The sequence below is a fragment of the Xyrauchen texanus genome, chromosome 42 (assembly GCF_025860055.1).
Source record: "Xyrauchen texanus isolate HMW12.3.18 chromosome 42, RBS_HiC_50CHRs, whole genome shotgun sequence".
In the NCBI taxonomy this organism is placed as follows: Eukaryota; Metazoa; Chordata; class Actinopteri; order Cypriniformes; family Catostomidae; genus Xyrauchen; species Xyrauchen texanus.
The window spans coordinates 26,550,676-26,573,285 of NC_068317.1; the positions used below are offsets into that span (position 1 = coordinate 26,550,676).

The 22,610-nt window shown below is 38.1% G+C and overlaps 1 protein-coding gene across 2 annotated transcripts; it reads right to left on the bottom strand.

Annotated features, from left to right (window-relative positions):
- On the bottom strand, positions 1–22,347 carry LOC127635284 (sorting nexin-7-like). 2 transcript variants are annotated; one of them, XM_052115196.1, is made up of 10 exons: positions 22,145–22,347; positions 18,346–18,537; positions 18,140–18,250; positions 14,978–15,142; positions 14,009–14,207; positions 12,359–12,558; positions 11,642–11,728; positions 10,509–10,610; positions 6,917–7,069; positions 1–680 (listed from the first exon to the last, which is right to left on the bottom strand). In XM_052115196.1, exons 1-10 carry the CDS (start codon positions 22,268–22,270, stop codon positions 603–605), a joined length of 1,413 nt encoding a protein of 470 aa, XP_051971156.1. In that variant the 5' UTR covers positions 22,271–22,347; the 3' UTR covers positions 1–602. The 2 variants fall into 2 exon arrangements, with proteins under 2 accessions (XP_051971156.1, XP_051971157.1); XM_052115197.1 differs by lacking the exon at positions 10,509–10,610.
- Positions 22,348–22,610: the final 263 nt, after the last annotated feature.

The window sequence follows — 22,610 nt, forward strand, 5'->3', positions numbered from 1 at the left end:
TTGTTGCATGATTTATACATTTTAATAACATGTAAACAATTTTGGAATGTCAGCATCTCCTTAAACATAGGACATTTTAGGAATCATGAAACTTCAGTATCCCAAATTCAATGCAAGAAATGCATCCATTCATGATACATTTATATTTATGAATGTATTTTTTTTTTTTCAAGTGAGGCAGCTCTGATAAAAAGTAAACAACTTTTGCATTGATCTGCAAGAGAGCAGTATATATGGAAAAAAAACAATATAGATCAAAATCCTCAGTGGAACCATGACAACTATAAAAGTCAGGTGATGCAACAGTCTTTTGCATTCATTCTCTGAATCCCAAACTCATGTTTTAAACAAAATGAAAATATGTCTCTATATAAAATATTTGGCAATATACCCATTATCAAAAGATGGACTTTGTGGCAAATGTAGTGATGAAAGTAAATTATGTTTCCATAATAGATATTTCTTGGTCATCTGGTGAAGTTTGTATGTGGCCAGTGTCTCTCTTTGACTGTCTTGGTTTTTAAATTTGAAGTTTATTGTGTTCGTAGGACAAGAAACCTCTCTTTGGTGGACCTTTGTTCGGCTAAAGGCACTGTGGTTGATTAGGAAGAGTCAATCCGTCCACTTTCTTCCCCCTCTGCCCTTTGAGAAAACAAGAAAGACTCCCAAACAGCCAAACACTGTAAGAGAACACAAAAACACGTATATAAAAGCAGTAAGCTTCAAGAAGCAGTGTGTTAGTTGTAGGTGATTAGCAGAGTATTTGCTATGGTTCTCTCTTCTCTAGGTGGTTGCTAGGTAGTGGTTTCCTGGCACAAGTCAAAAGATTCTACCCCCAAGTTTATTAACTTCTTGTCCCTGGACACAGCTTGCTCTAAAAGTGGACAATTTGAGGTATCTTTCATGCCCATAGCACAAACAGTAAAGTATGGGATGAGTTTGGTGCCAAATTTTAGTACATAGGGTTAGGGGTTCATTTAGATTCCTAACCCTAAGCTTGAGCAATAGTAATAGTGATGTTTGACATAGCAAGCACAATTAATAAACAATACTTCTGCCAATATAGTTAATTATTACAGTTGCCAGGTGTAACGGTAGCCAGCTGGTACATGATAGCTGTACAGTGTGTAAACCACACTCTCCTGGCCTTAAGAGACACACTAGTGACCGAGGCTACAGCCATGGCTTTTCTAGCCTATTGCTAGCACATCTGACTCTCATGTCAGGGGTCGCCGGTTCGAATCCCCATTTGGGGCGGGTCGAGTAGGACCGGTAACACTGTTGCCGTGACTCGGATGAGAGTGAGGTTTAGGGGGGTGAATGTAACGGTAACCAGCTGGTATGTGATAGCTATGCAGTGCGTAATCCTCACTCGCCAGGCCTTAAGAGACACACTCACGACCAAGGCTAGAGCCATGGCTTTTCTAGCATATTGCCAGCACATCTGACTCTCATGCCAGGGGTCGATGGTTCAAATCCCGCTCGGGCGGGTTGAGTAGGACCGGTGACAAAAGCAACATAACAACTTGGCACATTAATAAAGAATTTTACTGATTTGAGATCACAGGTGTATTGGCCATTTCACATGACTCATTCAATTACATTTTAGAGCTGAAAGAATGTGTTTTACGCATCCAACACAACCCTGCACCTTTGGACTCCTAATTAAGTTTTATTTTTTACATTATCACATCAATAATAAACCCCTGACTGCAGTGGGACAGATGGACATTTAAACACTTTTCACTCTGGGAGCTGACAAGTGGCTCCCATTTGGTTTTCAATTTCATTCACAAGCTGCCATCACTCCTCACCCCGAGTGCCACTAAGGTGTAACCTGATAAATGGCCTGTCAGGGGGTTCATCCTCTACCCAAGCCTCTCAACACCCCATTCTGCCTAGTACACCCACCTCCTTCACAGCCAAGAACCACTTGCATGCCACTTGTGAGTGTGTCATAGCATACTCTCTGGAGGCACATGGGCTGCTGCCAGCTGACTGTCAAAAGCAGTTAATCAACTTGCTTCTTCACCACAGGATGCAGAAGTGATGTGACCTCTCTAAACAACTTTAGGCAGAGCGTGCGTGAGGCCGCTGGACTATACTTGTCCTCCAAATCACACCAGGACAGTTATATTTGTCTCAGGACTGAGCTCTGCAAATAGTTCAGTTTGAAAAAGCAGGACATGTTTGAGTCACCCTCAAGGAGAGACTTCAAGCTGAGATAGATGCTGGAAAATCAGGATGTCAAAGTTTATCAGTGTGACAGATGTGGTCAGTATTGACAGGATGCTGTATCTTAGCAGCTGTGTAAAAGGGTGGTCACACTAAACTTGCTTTCACTTGTGTTTCATTCATATGTACATGCTAATGCCGGAGAGCAGGCACCCAAGCATATTAGGGATGTGCATACTTTCAAAGTCGACAAGTCGATGGGGTGCCTGAATGACTAGTTGACTAATAAGTTTTAATGTAGCCCTGTATAATTAGGCTGGTTTCAGGTTCTACTGACCCCAATTAGACACAATCCTTATTTTTAATTTGACACACCCTCTCAAAAAACGCTCATAGCAGGATGCTCAAAAAAACAGTTCAGGATGTGAATTTCAGAAATGTAGGATGGAAGGAGAAGAGTCATTAATTTTTATGAGTAAAGCTTTACATGATTTTTAAGGGTTAGGGGTAGGGTTGGGTTAGGTTATAGGTTCTCCGACCAATTAGGTAGCACTTTCGTGATGAATATTACTGAAGAGTCCAATCAGGTATCGCTTTCCACAATAATGTAAATGACTCTTTTCATGCCACCCTACGATTCAGAAATTTGTATGCAGGTCAAAATGCAACAGACAAATGAGGAGGAATAGTAGTAGTAATGCATGCTTAATCATTAGACTTACACGTGCTAACACACAAGTATTAAAGTAACTTGGCCCAAAATATTTAAGCTAGAGGCATGAATAATGGATCAAATCCCTGGCCACGGCCTATATTACCCTAGCCTTGTGAGGCAATTTTTACACAGGCAAGCAACGCTCACATTTTTTTTTTTCAGAAAATATAAACATTTTGTTATTATTTAAAAATAATTATTTATTCAAAACAGAAACCCTGGAGCATGACATCATGTCCTTTTGCTCATTTTCAAAGTGGGTCTGAAATAATTTTGCAATCCTTAATTTGCAAGAAAAACTAACTTGTTTCACCTGCTTGTAACATCCATGTGGGACACAGGACTAGGTATGAAGGTAAAGAGTCACTCAATCTCCCCTTTGTATAAGGTTTAAGAAAATAAAATGTTGACCCCTTCCAGCACTTCTCGGTCAAATGAGTAGAGGGAAAATTAAGTGGTCACATTCAGATGTGGAAAATGCATTTTTCGGATCTCCATGGGAGAATGACTTGTCTGCACATCATTTTCCCATTTGTCATTTTAAAATGACTTCAACTGCGAGAACGGTAAATTTAGAAGTGTGTGTGTGGGGGGGTAGAAGAAAAGTTCTTTGAACACAAAGATAGCCTACATCTCTCATGACAAAAGGCTTTATTTGCAATGTAATGCACATTAAGACAATAAAAACTTATGATAATGGCATGAATACACCGCACATAACATGTTAACCTTTCAGTGAATCTTTCGAGAAACACTAAAACGTTTGAGTTTATTGACAAGGATTAAAAATGCCAATACCTATTTTATGTAATCTTAGAGAATGCAGGGGTTGGGTTTGCAGACACATTTCTTATCTTTAACCACAATAATGGCTTATGCTTTGGTGGGAGGGGGGGTCGGCTAAAGAGCGCAACAATGACCGTCTTCTTGGTTACACAACTGCTGCCTTTATTTTATTTTTTTTAAATAGCAAGTAAAACAGTTGGCAATATTCCACAATAAACATTTTAAACAGTAGCATGCTACATTGCTGTTACGTTATATCTCTGCAAATTGCATATTTAATGGGCCATTCACACTGAAAATTTTGTTGATTTTTTCCCCACATGTAAACATTCACTAGATGGACGCCTTTGACCATTATGGCACGTATCAATGTTTTTTTGTTTTTCAGCATCTCGCACAGGAGCGCCTTTTTTTTAATTTATTTTTTTAGACGTGTCTAGTTAAAAAAAGAACTTCAACTTTTAAAAACGTGTCTCAAGACACATTCCGTTATATTCATTGTGCAACATCTAACTTTTTTCAAGTATGTGTTCAGTCTTAATGGCCTCAAATTCAGCAAGTGGTGTCCAATTAGCATTTTGGTGAATTAGCTATTTTAATCCAATGTAAATCTGTCTTAACATTTGGCAGCCCAATCAAAAATGTATTCAAGAAAGAGATCACCAAAAAAATAAAAAGTGCATAACAATACCATACCATATCCAGTACTCCATATTTTTCTGGTGTGGTCTGACACTAGTCCAGATGCTCTGAGCCAATGTGGTGGTAGTCAGACAATAATGCAAGTGTGGCATGAATAATAACATAAGCAATAATAACACAGCCACACCTGAGACATACTGTGCATGATCTGTAAACAAACTTTCTGATTCAGCTTAAGGAGAGTAGAAGAGAGACACAGTTGAAGATGTGAATTTTTAAAAGCATTACATCAGCTGTTGTTTAAACTCCATATCCTAAGAAATGTTTCTGTTTGTCTTTGTAAACCCTATGCAGGCTCTGTGCTGGCTGAATTAAATGTAACATTTAATATGACAGCTTCACTGTATTTGCCATCCTTTTCAGCAACAGCCTTGTTGCTATAGCGTCTCCATGGTAATCCTCTGAAGTTGCCATGGTACAGTACATGGCTGCTGTGTGCTCTGTATTGTATAGCATGCAAATGCTCAGCATCCACCCACAGCAACGCAGAGGGTTAGAATCTTCCTTATATTAGATGTTGCATTTTTATAGTATAATGATGTGTATAGAGTGGTAGGGTCAAATGTAAATGTATTCACAATACATTGGAACCAACTCTTTGGTGATAAAACAATAATAACTATAAACTTAATATAGACTAAAGGCCAAAGTATACTTTGGTTGTCCGTGCTGTTGATCGCTCGTGTACAGTAGGAGTGACGCAAATTTTGTCATCAGCACAGTCCGCACAGTCTGTCTGCGCTCTGCTCAGATTTGTACCTGCCATTGACTGTACTAAAAGTGTAATACAAAGCAGTTGTAGTGCACGTGCGTCGAACACATTCATATTCGATTGAGGTCATAAGAGTAAACAGTACTTTGAAAGGCAACAAGGTCGACAGGGTGAAATCCGATCTGGAATGCACAAAAATGAAATATACCCAGGCCTTAAGCATATAGTTACAGTTTCGCATTCAGTTAAGTAAAATGTGATTCATTCCGAATCAAAATTGTCGGCCACAGAAGTAAAGTTACCTCTCACTGAACATTTCTACTGTCGCTCAAAACAACACTAACCAATCATTTATCCCATTTTAGGATATCACACGATCAGGTTATAACTAAATAAATTTGTGCAGGCAGACTGTACAGTATCCTGCTTATTTCACAGCTACTAAACAAATAAATACATTCATAATTATTTTATTATGTGACCACAGGGTGATACATCAGACATGAAACTAGTCCACCTACTTTATAGAAAGTGTAGGGAAACCACAAATACGTCTAATAAGTTTTCCATTGCATTCTCTCACAAAAACGCATGGTATCTCTTTGACTTCTGCTTCTCCTTATTTTCCAACCTCTTCTCGCACCTTATTCTCTATTTTATGTCGTGTTTGGTGCTGCCTGGCTTTTCCTTTCACATTAAATACAAATCTTCGCCTGCTCCTCTTAAAAAGATTTAGTGAAGTTAGCCACATTTAGTTTGTAGCTAGTGCAAAAGGGTAGCTTTGCTGCAGTTTAGCTACTATAAATTATGAATAGCTTGTAGCAGGGCAAGCAACAGTTTCAAGATCCAACAATAGATTGAATGAGTTTTCTTCTGCAGCGTGCCTTAATTTTGAGCCTGCTTGCCATATGATAAATCCTCTCCATCTCCAGATATCCCTAGAGATCTCATAGAGAGTTTGTCATATTTCTTTCCTCTAAACACGCATTCATCCCTTCCTGTCCAATAAGAAGTTAGTCTCTTGGGGCCATATGAGGGTGTAGCAGTTAAAGGAATATTCAATACATGTTAAGCTCAATTGACAACATTTGTGGATTAATATTGATTACCACAAATGTTTATTTTGTCTCATCCCTCCTTTTCTTTAAAAAAGCAAAAATCGATGTAACAGTGAGGCACTTACAATGGAAGTGAATTGGGCAATTTTTTTATGTTAAAATACTCACTGTTTCAGAAGTATAGTATTTTAACAGAAGAATGATTGTGTGCTTTTGTTAAATTATAAGAGTCACATTTCTGCCTTTAAAGTCTTCAAAAATTGGACCCCCATTTCTTTCCATTGTAAGTACCTCACTGTAACAATGATTTTTGCTTTTTTTAAGAAAAGGAGGGATGAGTCAAAATAAATGTTTGTGGTAATCAAAATTATGCCACAAATGCTTTCGATTGAATTGAACTTGTATTGAACCCAGAATATTCCTTTAACCAGATATCACAAATGAGATACTACTACCCTCTGCTGGCACATATCCAGGGCAGCCATTTAAATGAGTGCAGGCAGACTGCCATATACATCTCTCTCAATTCTGTCTGCAGTTTGTCCAAGTCTTTAACAGGGATCATTTTTACCACCCTGTAGCTTTGAACATTTAGCTCTTATTTTCTGAAATTTTCTCAGTTAGATTGTTGTTTTGAAGCTGCTCAAATTAAAAGTGAGTAAATTATGACAGAATTATATATTTTTTTTTTTGGTGAACCATCCCTTTAAAAGTGATGTGTGCCATTTGATCAATTAGTAAAGTCGTCCCTTTATTTCTTCATCTCACCTTTTCATAGTAGTTCACATTCCTCTCTGCTGTGTTGATGAAGGCTGATCGTAGATCAGTTCTCATGACTTTCTGCCAGCGGGTCCAATCGCTCTTTAATGCGTTATTTGCCCACTCCAGCCGGTCTTCCATCTTATCTAGCTCATCTTGCATCTGAACAACAAAAAGACACCATCATCACATGTGATGCTTAACCCTGACCTATGACCCCACAGATGATAGCATGCCGGCACTGTGTGGGCAGGTTAATTTCAAGATGTCAGCATGCATTTTAGAACAGTTCTTCCTCCGGATACAGCTTATATAAACCCATTTTTACAGTGTTGTAAAAAAGTTTATTACTGAGAACCATAACTCTTGTACAAACCTGCTGAACGAACAGAAATTAATTCAGTATGCTGATATCTACTAGAACTGTCACTGTAATTAAGTTAAATTGTTTCTTGGCTCACTGCAAGTTCTCTCGAAAGAAAGTGAGTTTTTTTAAACAATGACACCAAGCATATCTGACAAGCTTGAAGATTTCTTTTGAAACAAGGCTATCATAACTGTCAGTTATCCAATTTAGCATACTGGCATTTGATGTTAGCATTTTGCGAAGCTAACAACATGGTTCTCATTTAAGCATAATAAATACATAGTACACACGAGTATTAGGTAAATAGCCACTTTTTAACTTCTCTGTATTGAATGAATTATAAGTACATCTTGATATATCCACAAAGAATCAATGCGATGCTGCCAGGTCGTTAAAACGGAACATGTTTTTTGCTTCCGTCTGTGCCGTTTGTTTTTATTGTTTTTTCATGTAAACAAGCTCTAGAGGGACGTCTTTGAACTTTGTACCACATCTTGCCATTTTTTTAGTGGCTTTGGCCAGACCACCATTTTTTTATTTTTTTTGTAAGTTAAAAATAATTTTAAATAAAAAAAAAAGGTGCCTCGAGACTAGGGCTGCAAATAACAATTATTTGGATAATCGACTAATCTAACGATTATTCGACTATTCGGTTGATTATTGCAACGATTAATCATTAGCTCTTAACCGACTATTCTCAGCTTGTGCCTAGACTTAAAAATGTTGTATTAAACGTGCTTACGAACAATAAAGAGGACAAAATCATCTTTTAAAAATATCTCTAAATTACATTCACTGAATTCCAAGAGAATTTTTATTTTTTTTATTAAGTTTAATTCAATACAAAAAAATTAAAACCTATTGTAATCAAGAGTTTTTGTCGTTTTCCATTGTTTTCCACATATTCTCTTAAAGCAAGTCTAAATATCTTATATGTTGCTTCTCAGGTAAATGTATCTTGTTTTAGTTAGGCTGTTTTTAGATATTTTAAAATATTTTTTTTTTCTTCTGCAGTATAGATACTAATGTAAATGTACTTTGTTTTAAAGGAGTTTTAGAGATTTGTTTTTGGAAAACAAGCCAAAAAAGACTGATCAAAAACTTTGTTGCAGTGTATAATGAGCTAAGACTACACTCTCTCACCTTTATTTTCACTTTGATCCATCTTTAACTCACAAAAACAAACTATCTTCTTTATAGAGCTGCGTATTGCCAATTTACTTCACAATAAGATAAAGCCTCAGTCGGGTGCAGTTTCAATCTCTCCACTTCACACGACTCAGACGTGGCGCTGACCGTGCAGAGAAATGCCTTTTTAGTTTATGATGCACTTCCTTATTATTTGAACTTTAATAAAGGATGCATTAAAGATATAATGCCATTTTATTTGCTTATTAGATGCTCTGACATGTAGGTTTTGCTTAAGTGGAATGCCAGATTTATCAATTATAATTCCATTATATTTTGTGATCTACATCTCCTGAAGCTGTTTGGAAAGTTTAGAGTGCATCTGAACATGTGTTTTCTTCACCTCCTCATTCAGGCGCGAGCTGCTGTGCTCCTCTCTCACGTCATCGTTAAAGTTTCATATATGATCTCATGTTACGTTAAATGAGATCAAACGACCATTCAACAACGAAAATTTGTTCGACAATTTTATTATTGTCGACGTTGTCCATAACGTCGACTAATCATTTCAGCCCTACTCGAGACACCTGCATTCTATTGATTCCTTGGAGTTTGGCTGAACGAAGGTACCTATTCTGCCAACCTTTTAGAATAACCTTCGCAGTGGGAGTGTGCCTATAATACCTTAAAATCCTCCCAACATAGGCAGCTGTTTTTTACGTAGTTACTGTTATGTCTAGCTCCGACAGTATATCCTGAACTGTGCCAGGCATATTTAAGGTCTTTTCCAAACACATATCACCCAGAACAAAAAGCACATTACATTGCCCTTCACTGCACAGGTTCTGATTTGACGTACAAATCTCCATCATACTCTATTTTGATTGTGAGTTCTCTGGGGTGAAAGCAGCTCCTGATGACAGTGTCAATGTCTAAACATGAGGACATTGAGAGAGAGCTGAACAGTAAACATGCCCCGAGATGTCAGGAATGACAGGCCTGTGGGATCTGCAGCCTTTCGGATTAGTGGGCTGAGACAAAGAGGAACATTAAAGAGAGAGAGAGGGATGTTTATTGACAGGTATGCTAATGAAGGTTAAGGGGTTGTCTGTTAAGAGTTCCATTTCCATTCTAGTATCTGTGTGTAATTCAGATAGCCTGCAGTGACGTGATTCTGTCTTGTGGAACAGCAGTTGTGTTTGGTGAATGGTAGTGGTGCTCTGGTGATGAGAGGCATATCTCCCTCCTGACAAACAGGCCGCTGATCAGACCTTGCTGTCACCAAACACACATACACAGCCAAACACACTGACTCTAATAATCCTCTTTTATAGTCATATCATGCATATTCACATACATTACTAAATATCCATCATTATTGGTGTATTTGAAGCTGCTCTAGAATGTCTCAAATGTTTACATAATTAATGACATAATATATTTAAACTTTTGGATAAATTACTGTGTAGTGGTTATTCCACCTGCTTAAAATGACTGAACTTTAATGCTCTCTTGTGGATAGAATGCACATAACCTCTTTTTTGTCATTTTATTAATATAAAAAGAGGGGAGATATTTTTTCAGGTTGATAGATATCGCCCAGATTGCTCCTTCAATGGAAGTCTGTGGGATTTGTTTGTACCCGTTTTGGGTACCATGATGAGTAATTGTAATAGTATTTTAGCAGGCACAACTAATGACACACACAAGGCTACAAGAGTCACATGCACCACACCTCCTTTCCATAAGAGAAAGCCTACTAGGTTAATACACTCGGATTGAAATATTAGGTGGTTATCCATTAAACATAGCCATGACTTGTTAGACAGCTTTACAGGCATAGAAGCATAGAAGTTACACCGTCAGCATGACGCACCACAGCATTCAAAACAGTAAAGCCATGTGCCAGTCTAAACTAAACTCAGAGCAGAGGCAGTAACACTAACAAAAACGTGTGAAACAAAGACAAGAGAACAACACGCCCTTGTATCAGGGTGTGGTCAATCCAGTTAAAAAATGTTACCATACCAGTAGTTGGTAGGCTAATAGTTGGATATAGCCAAAAGCAGCTGGTCAGGCCAAATCCAAACTTCTTTGAAATTTTACCTCCTTAATCTCCCCTTCAAGTTTCTGCCGTTTCTGTTGTTTGACCTCCTCAGAGGATCGTCCCACAAAGTTGTCCCATGCTAAACTCAGCACCTTAGATTCCTTTAAATGGACACATTAGTCAAATAAGCATGAATATTTCTTGGGAACAACGACATGGCATCACACCATGGGGATTCAGAAAAGGTGTATTGGAAAACTTGTGATAATATTTAATTAGGCAAGCAACATTGTGAAAATCACAAGGATTTGAATGTGTGTTTTATTTGGCCTTTAGGTTTCCTAAACACTCATAAGATAGTGTTTAATCATGTTTTAAAAGCATCTGAGATTTAAATATCAGTAGCAAAAATTGTGCTAGTTAAGTTTGACACAAATGTAAATAAGTGCACACTGTCTGTTTCCAAATATCGTCAAAAGACTGAAAAATATCAAGAGTTTTAGCTATATAGTCAAGCCATGTAAATGTAATATGTCTGAAGCTTGTTTTACATAACAAACTAAAGCAGATGCTAAAACAGAATGTGGAGGAGATAAGTGTATTTACATACTGGTTATATTCAAATTCAGCATGTGACATTAATTCTTCTACAGCGCCATTGTGAGACTTGAACAGATGGTTCTTAGGTAAGAAAAGACACCCTGACCATTGGGGATACCTTCCCATTTTGGAAATGGCCTTTTGTTGTAAACTGTGGAAGTCAGCAGGGACAACACTCAATCAAAGCTTCTAATTAAATTGACAAGATAGAAGCATTTTGGCTATGCTGCTCTGAAAACCTCCAATAATTTGTCCTTTAATGTTCAAAGTTTCTGACCCTGGTATTTAATGGAATTGCAGTAAAAAAGAAAAGGAAAAAGAAAGACACTTCAGTATGACAATATTAGCTTTGATAATACGAGTACTATTTACTGCGTCCCACTTGCAGTGCGATGCTGCTAAGGGATATCTACGCTGATCTTGAAATAGTCATATAATCTCTCCAAATTCCATTTACAGCTTAAAATATAATGCTATCTAATGAAATCCAAGATGACAGCTAGAGCTCCGTTTTATTAAAAATAATCTCTGTGAATTTGCAAAGGAGCAAATGGATTACGTGGAGAATGGAAAGAGTCGATAATAGACCTACCACTTCTCTGTCAGCCTTCTTTGTGGCAAGAGCTTCGGTCTTTGCCTCACACTCTGCCTGCATGTTGTCTCGCCTCCTGAGCACCGCCTAAGTATAAAACCCATGATCAATCTTCATGAAGTATGATAATCATGATCAATATATTTTAATAAAATGTAATGCAGGATAAATTAAATAATAAGCCTCTGGAAAACATAATGGTGGCTCTATTGATAACCATTTTGAATCAAGGTTCATATGACTCTAATAATTTTAGAAATGGGAAAACATGATTTTTATACCAGAACAAGCAAGTTGTTTGCTTTAATCAAAATAGAATGCTCAAAGCAATATTTAAAGGTGTTGTGTGTAATTTCTGTGCCACTATTGTCACTAAATTAAATTTATGATTGTTTACAAACAGGTATTCCAGAACACTCCCCTGTCCACCATTGGTTGGATAAACAGATAGTCCCCACCCCAAACTCTAGCCATCGGTGGAGTTACTGTGTCAGGCAGTTCAGCATGCTCAAACAAACACATCACAGACTCGTTGTTTCCACTTTTTTGGGAAACCAATCTACTAATGGCTCGCTTAAATTTCCTCGGTGTATTAAGCTGGAATAGGGGAAAGTATTTTAATATAAAAATAAATTACACACTTTACCTTTAACCAAAACCAATTAATAACATTCTAGACTTCAGGATGACAAAACAGAGAAATGCTTGCTGCCATACCTTGAGAATTTCAGTACAGAGTACATATTCATGGAGGGCTGGTATCAGGTTATCATTAAGCTGTTTGACCTGTTCCTCTGTCTCCTTACAGCATCTGTCTAGACAGCCTGCCATGCTTTTCAGGGGCTCTGCCAACTCCTCCTCTGAGTTTGACCACAGCATGTATGTGGGCCCACATTCCTTCAGCTCCTGCAGGTGCTCTGTGACAACCAACAGCTGGTTCATGCAGAGTTACGTTGATTCTACAATTCTGAGTATGCAACTATAGCTTGTGAAATGCTTTTCTTTGAAAGCACTTGTTCCGTAATTCAAACTGAGAAGATACAGGAAGAGACAAGTTTGAGGAGAGGTTAGACCAGACAGGCCAGACAAGATGAAAAGTGGTGAGATGTGATGAGATGTAAAGACAACAGACAAGAAGAGCAGTGGCGGGATGAAACGACGTGACAAGACCAGACAAGATGAGACAAGGCAGAGATGAGAGAAGTCCAAGTAAGTCAAGACAAGATGAAAAGAGCAGAAAAAAAGATGAGACGAGACCACAAAAAATTAGCAAAGGGTGAGATGTGATCAGAAGAGAAGAGATGAGATTAGATTAAATGAAAAGAGGTGGGGTGAGAGGAGATGTAAATACACCAGACAAGAAGAGCAGAGAAAGGATGAGACAACGTGTGATGAGACGAGACCAAGCAAGATGAGACAAGAGAAGAGATGATCCAGGTGAGAAGGTCAAGATAAAACAAGATGAAAAGAGAAGAGATGAGAATGAGACAAGATGAGACCAGACCAGAAGTGGTAAAACTATACAAGACAAAAAGAGCAGAGAAGAGTTGAGACAAGAAGAAAGGATATGAGACAAAGTAAGATGAGACCATGCATAATGAGAAGAAACAGAGACAGGATGAGGTGAGGTGAGCGCATACCAGACGAAATGAGAACAGATATGATGAGACCATGTGAGAAAAGGTGGGATGAGAAGAGACCAGACGTCAATACTCGAAAAAAGCAGAGATGAGAGGAGACAGCACGAGAACAAACGAGATGAAACTAGACAAAATGAAAAAACAAGGTGAAAAGAGTTGAGAAGAAATGAGATAAGAAGAGATGAAAGAGCAGAGATAAGATGAGAAAAAATGAAACAAGATGAGAAGAGACATGAGACGAGGCCAGAAGAGAAGAAAAGAGATGAGGACAGAAGAGAAGAGACCAGAAGTGTAGAGAAGAAGCCAGTAGAGAAGAGATGAGGCCAGAAGAGAAGAAACAAGGCCTGAAGAGAAAGAGAAGAGACGAAGCCAGAAGAGAAAGAGAAGAGACGAAGCCAGAAGAGAAAGAGATGAAGCCAGAAGAAATAGATCAGAAGAGAAAGAGAAGAGATGAGGCCAGAAGAGAAGAGACGAAGCCAGAAGAGAAGGAGAAGAGACAAAGCCAGAAGAGAAGAGAAGAGATGAAGAGAGAAGAGATGAAGCCAGAAGAGAAGAGAAGAGAAGAGATGAAGAGAGAAGAGATGAAGCCAGAAGAGAAGAGAAGAGATGAAGAGAGAAGAGAAGAGATGAAGAGAGAAGAGAAGAGATGAAGCCAGAAGAGAAGAGAAGAGAAGAGATGAGGCCAGAAGAGACGAGGACAGAAGAGAAGAGAAAAGACAAGTCAAACCTTTCTGCTCTCTGGCGATTCTTTGTGTAACTTTGTCAAGCGAGCTCATCTTCTCACTGAATGCCTCCACGTACTCCTGCATCACTGTGAATTCCGCAGGCCGATTTCTGACCCCTCTGACTGCTGCGGCAACCGCTCTCACAGTCTCACCCACTCTGCTCAGAAACCCGGGACCCTGTTTCTTGTGAGAGGTCAACTCCTGGACAGAAGATCAGAGAATGACATGATGTTACAGCATGGAAATAATACAAAATTAATCCCTAATTTCACAACGTTTTATCAAAGCAAAAACCTCTAATTGCTAAAAATGGGTATATTAACATTGTCAAAAGTAATGGTACTGTTAATGTAATGGTAGTGTGAATGGCTGATAAAACTGTAACCATATTATAGTAATTGACGATGCATCAAATATCTATTATGACTAAATGAGGTGAGGAGGTCTTTAAACAGTACTTATCTAAAGGTCATTCAGCCGGGTCTAAACACAGAAGCTGTCATTATCTGTGTTAAATTCAACATAATCCTCTTCTTGGACAAAACTGACATCCCATATATTTAACACACAGAAGGTCAGTGATTACCAGGGTAGGCTTGAGCGTGCAGCTTTTTCTGACTTTGGTACAAACTTATGAAAATGTGCTTTTTAAAAAAGCAAAACATGGGACCAATGGCGAACAAAGCTAAATTAAATTGTAGGTGGGTGAAATAGTGGCTCTGAAACGTAGAGAAACTTGTTATTTTGGTCAATCTAGCCCGATCTAGTACTTTTGTTTTCTTCATTTTGACTTTTGCTCCATTGAGATGTTTTCTTTCTCAATTTCTGTCATTTAAAACGTTTAAATCTGGCGGTCCATGCCAGCTGTGCGTGAGATTCAACTTTTAAGCGTTTTTAATTTTTTGATTATACTAAGAACAGCTGCTGTAGAGGAAAGTGACCACAAGGATATATACACATTTGTGTCTTACCCCAGCTTCTGCTGTGAGAAAGATCTTAAAGTCCTCTGTGCTGGAAAATATTGGATGTCCTGCTATTTTGTTCAGAAACCTGTGCAGCGCTCTCCTCCGCGTCTCGATGAAATCTTCATTAAACCTCTCCACCATCCCTTTCATCACAAACTTCTCTGGCAGCGGCTGATGGGACACAATCAAGTCATTGTTTTTATCATACTGCAACCTGAAACATTTTGAAACCAAGAAGCAGACTTTTATTTTTTGGCAAGGTAGCGAAATGATGTCTAAAAGGAATGTTACTACTGGGTTCATTTCACAGCATCTGCAACATGCAGTCGATTACCACAAAAAAAATATTTCAACTTGTCATGGAGTTTGTATCGTATAAACAAACACAAATAATGTCCGTTCTCTTTTTAACTTGATGCGGGACCTAAAAAATGTGGTGCTTCCCATGGTGTTAGAAATGTTAATGATTAATCGATAATTGATTAATTGTTATTCAAAATAATAATTTGACTGATTATGCTTATCGATCGTCGATTAAAGCTACACCAAGTAAGATTTTAAGAAATTAGCAAAATGTAATTAATGAGCAAGTACACCAACAACCCTTTTTCCAAACCATGTTTTAACTTGTCACATTTCCTACAGTAGATCTACAAAAGAGATTTTTATTTAGAGCTGTTGGGATGGATTTGGTGCAAAATCACAAGTCTGTTGTAACTACTTCCAAATAAGCAATTTTTTTTTTTTATTGTGATATTGCATATTTCTGTGAATTATTTTAATGTAAAATAAAGTATTTCATTTTTATTTAATCCTCATTTCGCGTTTTTATATTATGGTATTTTTGTTTGCAATGCATAGACTTACTATTGTAGTTTAACATTTCACTGCATTCTCCACTGAGACTGTAGATTGTATAAAAATAGTGTCTTCAATTGAACTCATATCAGCCATTTCACAATTTTCACCTCATAAATTGATATGTGTATGTAACAGTATCAGGACGGGTAAGGAGGATGCGGGAACCGGCTGAACAGTAACCAAAGTTTAATGATCTAACTCAACTTAAAACAAACATGAACACAGACATACACAATGCAGCCACATGCGTCTCTCTCTCTCTCTACAACTGGCATCTCCAGCACCTCTTTATCTCACTCTCCCACTGATCACCTGCTTCAGCGCCGACCATGCACCCTCACAGCCTGGCCACGCCCTCCTCCTTGTCACACTCCTCCCCCACTCTATTTAGGCTGGGGAGCCACCAGACTGACCTGATGCAGACTTTGATGCCTGCAGAGTTTTTGCAGTCAATACAGCCATCCACCACTAGAGAGAGCTTGCAAGCTGCATGTCATGTCTTGTCCACATGACGGCACAGATGAAGATGAAGTTGGCTCAATGTAATCAGTATTGGAGCTAGGGATGCACGATACCTGTTTTTCTCTTTCGATCCGATTCTGATATCAGAAATCTCAGTATCCACAAATACCGATCCGATACCGGTGTTGTTTTTATGCATAATCAGATTAGAATATCTTTACATTATTCAGTGGAACTAATTGGGTGTGCTCTTTAATATGTAAAGAAACACAAACCTCTAACTACACATTATTACAATATAAATGTATAGCTTATTAAGAAAAACTGTATTGTTAACTAGTCTACTGGGTAAAATTAACAGTAATTCCAGTTTAAGTCATCAGCAGAAAAGAAGCCTCTTTTTTTTTTTTTTTACTTGTATCTGGACTTTTAAGGATTCGGACCTCTTTGTTTAATTTAGTTCAGCTCACTATTCATTCACACAGTTATTTTTTGGAACCCATTCAACTTAAATATTATTAGAATTTGTAAACAAATGATAATAACAATAATAATTTATTATAATAGTAATATATCTCAATCAAGCAAACTTTTGTCATGGATCGACCGGGCTCTCTCTCTTTTTCCTCACTGCTGTCAGCGCTCCCTCTCCCCTGAGTTCTGATTACATGCACCTGCATATCATTAGTGGCTAATCAAGGACTGCATATATAACCTGCTTTCACACATGCTTTGTCTTTTCTCATCTATAGTATCTGTGAGACTCCATACCATTCTACCATGTCAAACATACCTGTGTCTTCATTATTGCCTGCAAGTATCATAAGACTGTTGTGAGTTATTGGTTCATTGTGTCTATATCCTGTCTGTATATTACTCACCTGCTGTTTGCCACTCTGCTTTACTCACAATGTTTACATCTCTTTCAATCATCTGTTCAATAAACCCTGTTGAGCTCATATCTCTGCCTCTGTGGTCTCTCTGCTTCACTTTTATTTTGACATTCTGAACTCTCCAGAAAGTCCTGTAAGTGTCTGTTTGTAGGCAAGTTCACAGTAGTTTAATTGGCTTCTTATTCAAATTCTGGTCAAATACACCTCAGGTGCCATTCTAAATGCATATTATAAGTGAACCAAACTTTTGAACATCTACATCTGAGATGTTGTTCATGAGTAGCACTCAAATATTGCACATGCGTGAAGGCTAAATATAGATACGAGTGTGTGTAAACAGAGGAGCGCCATTCACTGACGTGCTGGAGCTTCGTGTGGATTTTATATATTTACTTCTTAAACACAGCCTTTTGTGATTCACAGAGCTATCGCATGTCTTCAACCTACAATTACGTCAGTGATCGTCGGGAAAAGCAGATTCAGCTGACATCTCACCATCACCAGAGAAAAGGTAGGCAATGTTAAGTAGGCTACTGTGTTTACGGAGCATGTTATGATTTAATTTCAAATAAGAAAAGGTCCAAAATATCCCACGATCCTCAACGCGAAGTTTTAATGAACTCGTATGCGTACAAGTTTTATATCTTGTATACAAGTTGTTATTACTAACAGAACTTCATTGACAGTAATTAAACAATTCACAAATTCACACTAAACATGAATGAATGCCTACATGTATTACAATACATAGAACTAAGAATATTTTAGGAGGAAAATGCCAATACTTGCATTTCGTAAGTGTAATCATTTAAATTATATTTAAACAGTAGGCTGCATACACATATTAATTGGAGTCCTCCAGTTGTCCAGAATTCCTTGCCTCATAGACTTCATTGTAAGTGCATTGATTCAACCTGCATTTTTGATGATGAGACTCAAACACTTCACCTACATGAACAATGAGCGTGGGATGAGCCTCTTCCAGGCGTCCCCTTAACCAGAGGAAGTCCTGGTATCGCCTTCGGACCTCAAACTCGCTTGAGTCAAACTCACTCCGAGTGGTCTGATTTGAGAGAGGAAGATGGAAAAGTTGCAAGAATGATTCACAGAATCTGAATAAGCACAAACTTGCTAAATCTGTGCTAAGATCCCCTGTACCTTGGTCACAACCCGGTAAGTTATGTGTGTCTCAATGGCCGTCACGTGACTCTCTGGGTTATCAACTGTGACAAAAATATCTTTGGCATCAGCATCTTCCTCTTCTTCTTCAAACTTGTACTGGTTGACCATTGAACCAGGGGACGTCTGCATGGAAGCACTTAATGAGCTACCATCTGTGTAGATCATATCCTACAAAACAAATAAAACTCATGATAAGCAACAATGAGAGATGATTACTGCTATACAGCACAAGAGCTTTGACAAGCAAAATTCCCTCAACCAGATGTTTGGTCAGGGACACTCTTAAAACATGGTGTCTCTAAATATTGAATGACTTGGCTCACTAACTTTAGTTTACACTAACAATAAAGTACCAAAATGTGCCATGCTTCAACATGCTTTTTTGGACAAGTTCAAGGTAATACAAAAACTTTTTGGACATGGTAGCTTAGTTATACAATAGATTTGTATATGTACCATGATCGAACCATGTTTTGGACATGTTCCATCACAAGAAACGGTACTATGGTAATCCCATGGTTTTTTTTTTTTTTTTAGACATGTACCATGGAAATACCAAGGCTGTTTGGACATGGTACCTTAGTAATTCCATAGTTTTTGGACATGTGCCATGGCAAGACACAAAACCATGGTAACATCATGTTTTTAGACATGCACCATGGTAATACCAAGGCTTTTTTGTCATGATACATTTTTAATTCCATAGTTTTTGGACATATTCCATGGCAAGTCATGGTACCATGGTAATATAATGATTTACAGTATATGAATATTTGATAATATATGATATGAATATTTAAGACATGTACCATTTCAGTGATCATACCAAGGCTTTTTGGACATGCTGTTTGGACATGCTACCATGGTACAGAAAAACTCAAACCAGCCCATCTGGTTGCAACAATCATCCATGTGATTATCTAATCAGCCAATTGTGTAGCTGCAGTGCATAAAATCATGCAGATATGTGAAGTTACTTTCATAGGTGAAGAGCTTTAGTTAATGTTCACATCAACCATCAGAATTAGGAAAAATGTGATCTCAGTGATTTGGACAGTGGCATGATTGTTGGTGCCAGATGGGCTGGTTTGAGTATTTCTGTAACTGCTGATCTTCTGGGATTTGAATGCACAACAGTATCTAGAGTTTACTCTGAATGGTGCCAAAACATCCAGTGAGGGGCAGTTCTGTAGACTGGAAATGCCTTGTTGATGAGAGTGGTCAACAGAGAATGGCCAGACTGGTTCGAACTGAAAAAGTCTACAGTAACTCAGATAACCATTCTGTACACTTGTGGTGAGAAGAATAGCATTTCGGAATGCTATTCTGAGATGCGGGTTGGTGCCGTTATGGCGGCACGAGGAGGACTTGCACAATATTAGGCAGGTGGTTTTAATGTTATGGCTGAACGGTGTATATACAGCTCTGGCAAAAAATTTACAGACAACTGCAAAATAATTTGTTTCTCTGGATTTACTACTTATATGTATGTGTTGAAGTAAAACATGTTTATTTTTTTCTGTAAATTACTGACAAAATTTCTTCCAAATTAAAATATTGTCATTTAGAGCATTTGTTTGCAGAAAATGACAACTGGTCAAAATAATACAAAAAGGTGCAGTGTTTTCAGACCTCAAATAATGCAAAGAAACAGGTTCATATTCATTTTCTAATAACACAAAATGAATGTTTTAACTTCGGAAGAGTTCAGAAATCAATATTTGGTGGAATAACCCTGATTTTCAACCACAGCTTTCATGTGTCTTGGCATACTCTTTACCAGTCTTTCACATTGCTGTTGGGTGACTTTATACCACTCCTGGTGCAAAGAATCAAGCAGCTTGGCTTTGTTTGATGGCTTGTGACCATCCACATCCATTTTTCAATGGGGTTCAGGTCTGGAGATTGGACTGGCCATGTCAGGGTCTTTATCTGGTGCTCCTCCATGTGGACAAACAAAGCTTGATTGACCTGGTGGTGTGGCATGGGGCATTGCCCTGGAAAAATCAATCCTCAGATTGTTCCAGCAGAAGGAAGCAAGTTTTCTTCCAGGATAACATTGTAAGTGGCTTTGCATCCTTCACAAAGTCCAATCTGCCTGATTACATTCTTGCTGAAGCGTCCCCAGATCATCACCAATCCTCCAACAAATTTCACAGTGGGTGCAAGACACTGTGGCTTGAAGGCCTCTCCAGGTCTCTGTCTAAACATTAGATGACCAGGTAGAGGATATGTGATGGGTGTGCTTCAGCAAGGCTGGAATTGGGCAGATTTGTGTTTGTGAAGGACACATGACTCAAGCATGTACAAGGTTATCCTGGAAGAAAACTTGCTTCTTTCTGCTCTGACAATGTTCCCTAAATCTGAGGATTGTTTTTTTTTTTTTTTTTTTTTTTTTTTCCAGCAGGTCAATGCTTCATGCCACACAGCCAGGTCAATCAATGTGTGGATGGAGGAGCACCAGATCAAGACCCTATCATAGCCAGCCAAATCTCCAGACCTGAACCCCATTGAAAACCTCTGGAATGTGATCAAGAGGAATATGGATGGCCACAAGCCATCAAACAAAGCAGAGCTGCTTGAATTTTTGCACCAGGAGTTGCATAAAGTCACCCAACAGCAATGTGAAAGACTGGCGGAGAGCATGCAGAGACGCATGAATGCTGTGATTGAAAATCAGGGTTATTCCACCAAATACTGATTTCTCTACTCTTCCATAGTTAAAACATTAGTATTGTGTTATTTAAAAAGGAAAATGTTTTCTTTGCATTAAACAAGGTCTAAAAACACTGCCACTTTTTATTTTGACCAGTTGTCATTTTCTGCAAATAAATGCTCAATATGACAATATTTTTATTTGGAATTTGGGAGAAATGTTGCTAGTACTTTATAAAACAAAAATTTTAATTTGATTCAAAACGCATACATATAAAAAGTAAATCCAGAGAAACTGATAATTTTGCAGTGGTCTCTTAAATTTTTTTCAGAGCTGTTCATATATTTTAAACCTAATTTGATCTTCATTTTACCTGCACAACCTCTCTATTAATTTAAACTGGACATTATATGAAACCTAATACGAACGTGGTGTTTTATTCAATACCAATCGAAACACAAACATCTTATTTTCCTATACTGTAGCTATATTTTCCTGGTCCAAAACTCCTACGTATGCAAATCCTTCTCGGTCACCCAGCTGCTGGGAAATCAACCAGTGTTTTTGTTTCCTGTCATAACAAAATATCCCATCGTCAGCACAAACTAAAGCTGCTGCACCCCACAAACTAGTTAAAAGACAACGCACGTCACCTCCATTCATACCTATACAAATTGCAACACCGCCCAATTGTTAGAGATACGTTCAAATACACACATAATGGAGGTGTTCATACAGTCGACACTTTAGTAAGATGGCAGACGCCTTGTATCTATGCCTGAAAATGGGCGTTAAAGAAAATAAGTTGATTTAAAATAAAAAATGCCATGGCAGTGTCTGATCGCTGCCCTTTGAAACTTCAGATCAGAAGCAGAGACACAAATCTCAGTGAAAAGTGGAGATTTATGATGTTAAATCAAACTCTACCGTTGATATATTTTACTGATAATGTAGCCTATTCAAAAGGCAAAATAACGTGCTGCAATGTAACAATGTTTAAAAACGTCTTGCAAAATCGTTCTAACTTGAAACTTCCATTTAAATCTCCCGTCATCTGATCTGATGCTGTACCGAGCCTGCAGCCGATCTCAGTTTCACCCAAATGTGTTACAGATTTACCTTGCTGAAAACTTCTAAGTCATCGTCTTCATCGAGATTTAATATTTGTCCACTGGTGTCTCTCGGTATCGCAACAGAAGTGTTACTTGATGACACGGCGTTGTCGACGACACTTCCACTCATCATTGCTCAAATCGCTACTTTGATTCAAGTTTTCTAGACTTCATTAGTTCTTTTCCGCACAACTCTCAAATCTCAGCCAAGGCGGATCAGCTGCAACTGCGCAGAATCGGAAACGGACGATCGGCACGCCCACATGGACTGATCTGTTGTGTATTATGTTTCAACTTTATAAGGACGGATTTTCACAACAGTCTTGAATTGAGAAACAATTGTGATCTATGTATATATATATACCTGCTTTGAATTATGTGCTTTACACAATGTATGTAGGTTATGATACAGTATAATTAGCGGGTTAAATTATTATTGAGAGGACATAAATCAAATATGTCTCTTGTTAATT

Coding starts and splice junctions, on each gene's coding strand:
- LOC127635284 (XM_052115196.1), bottom strand. CDS start 22,270: ATGATGAGTGGAAGTGTCGTCGACAACGCCGTGTCATCAAGTAACACT. Junction 10,611..11,641: donor AGAAGGCTGACAGAGAAGTG/GTAGGTCTATTA, acceptor GTCCATTTAAAG/GAATCTAAGGTGCTGAGTTT. Junction 7,070..10,508: donor TTGAAGGGGAGATTAAGGAG/GTAAAATTTCAA, acceptor TTTGTTGTTCAG/ATGCAAGATGAGCTAGATAA.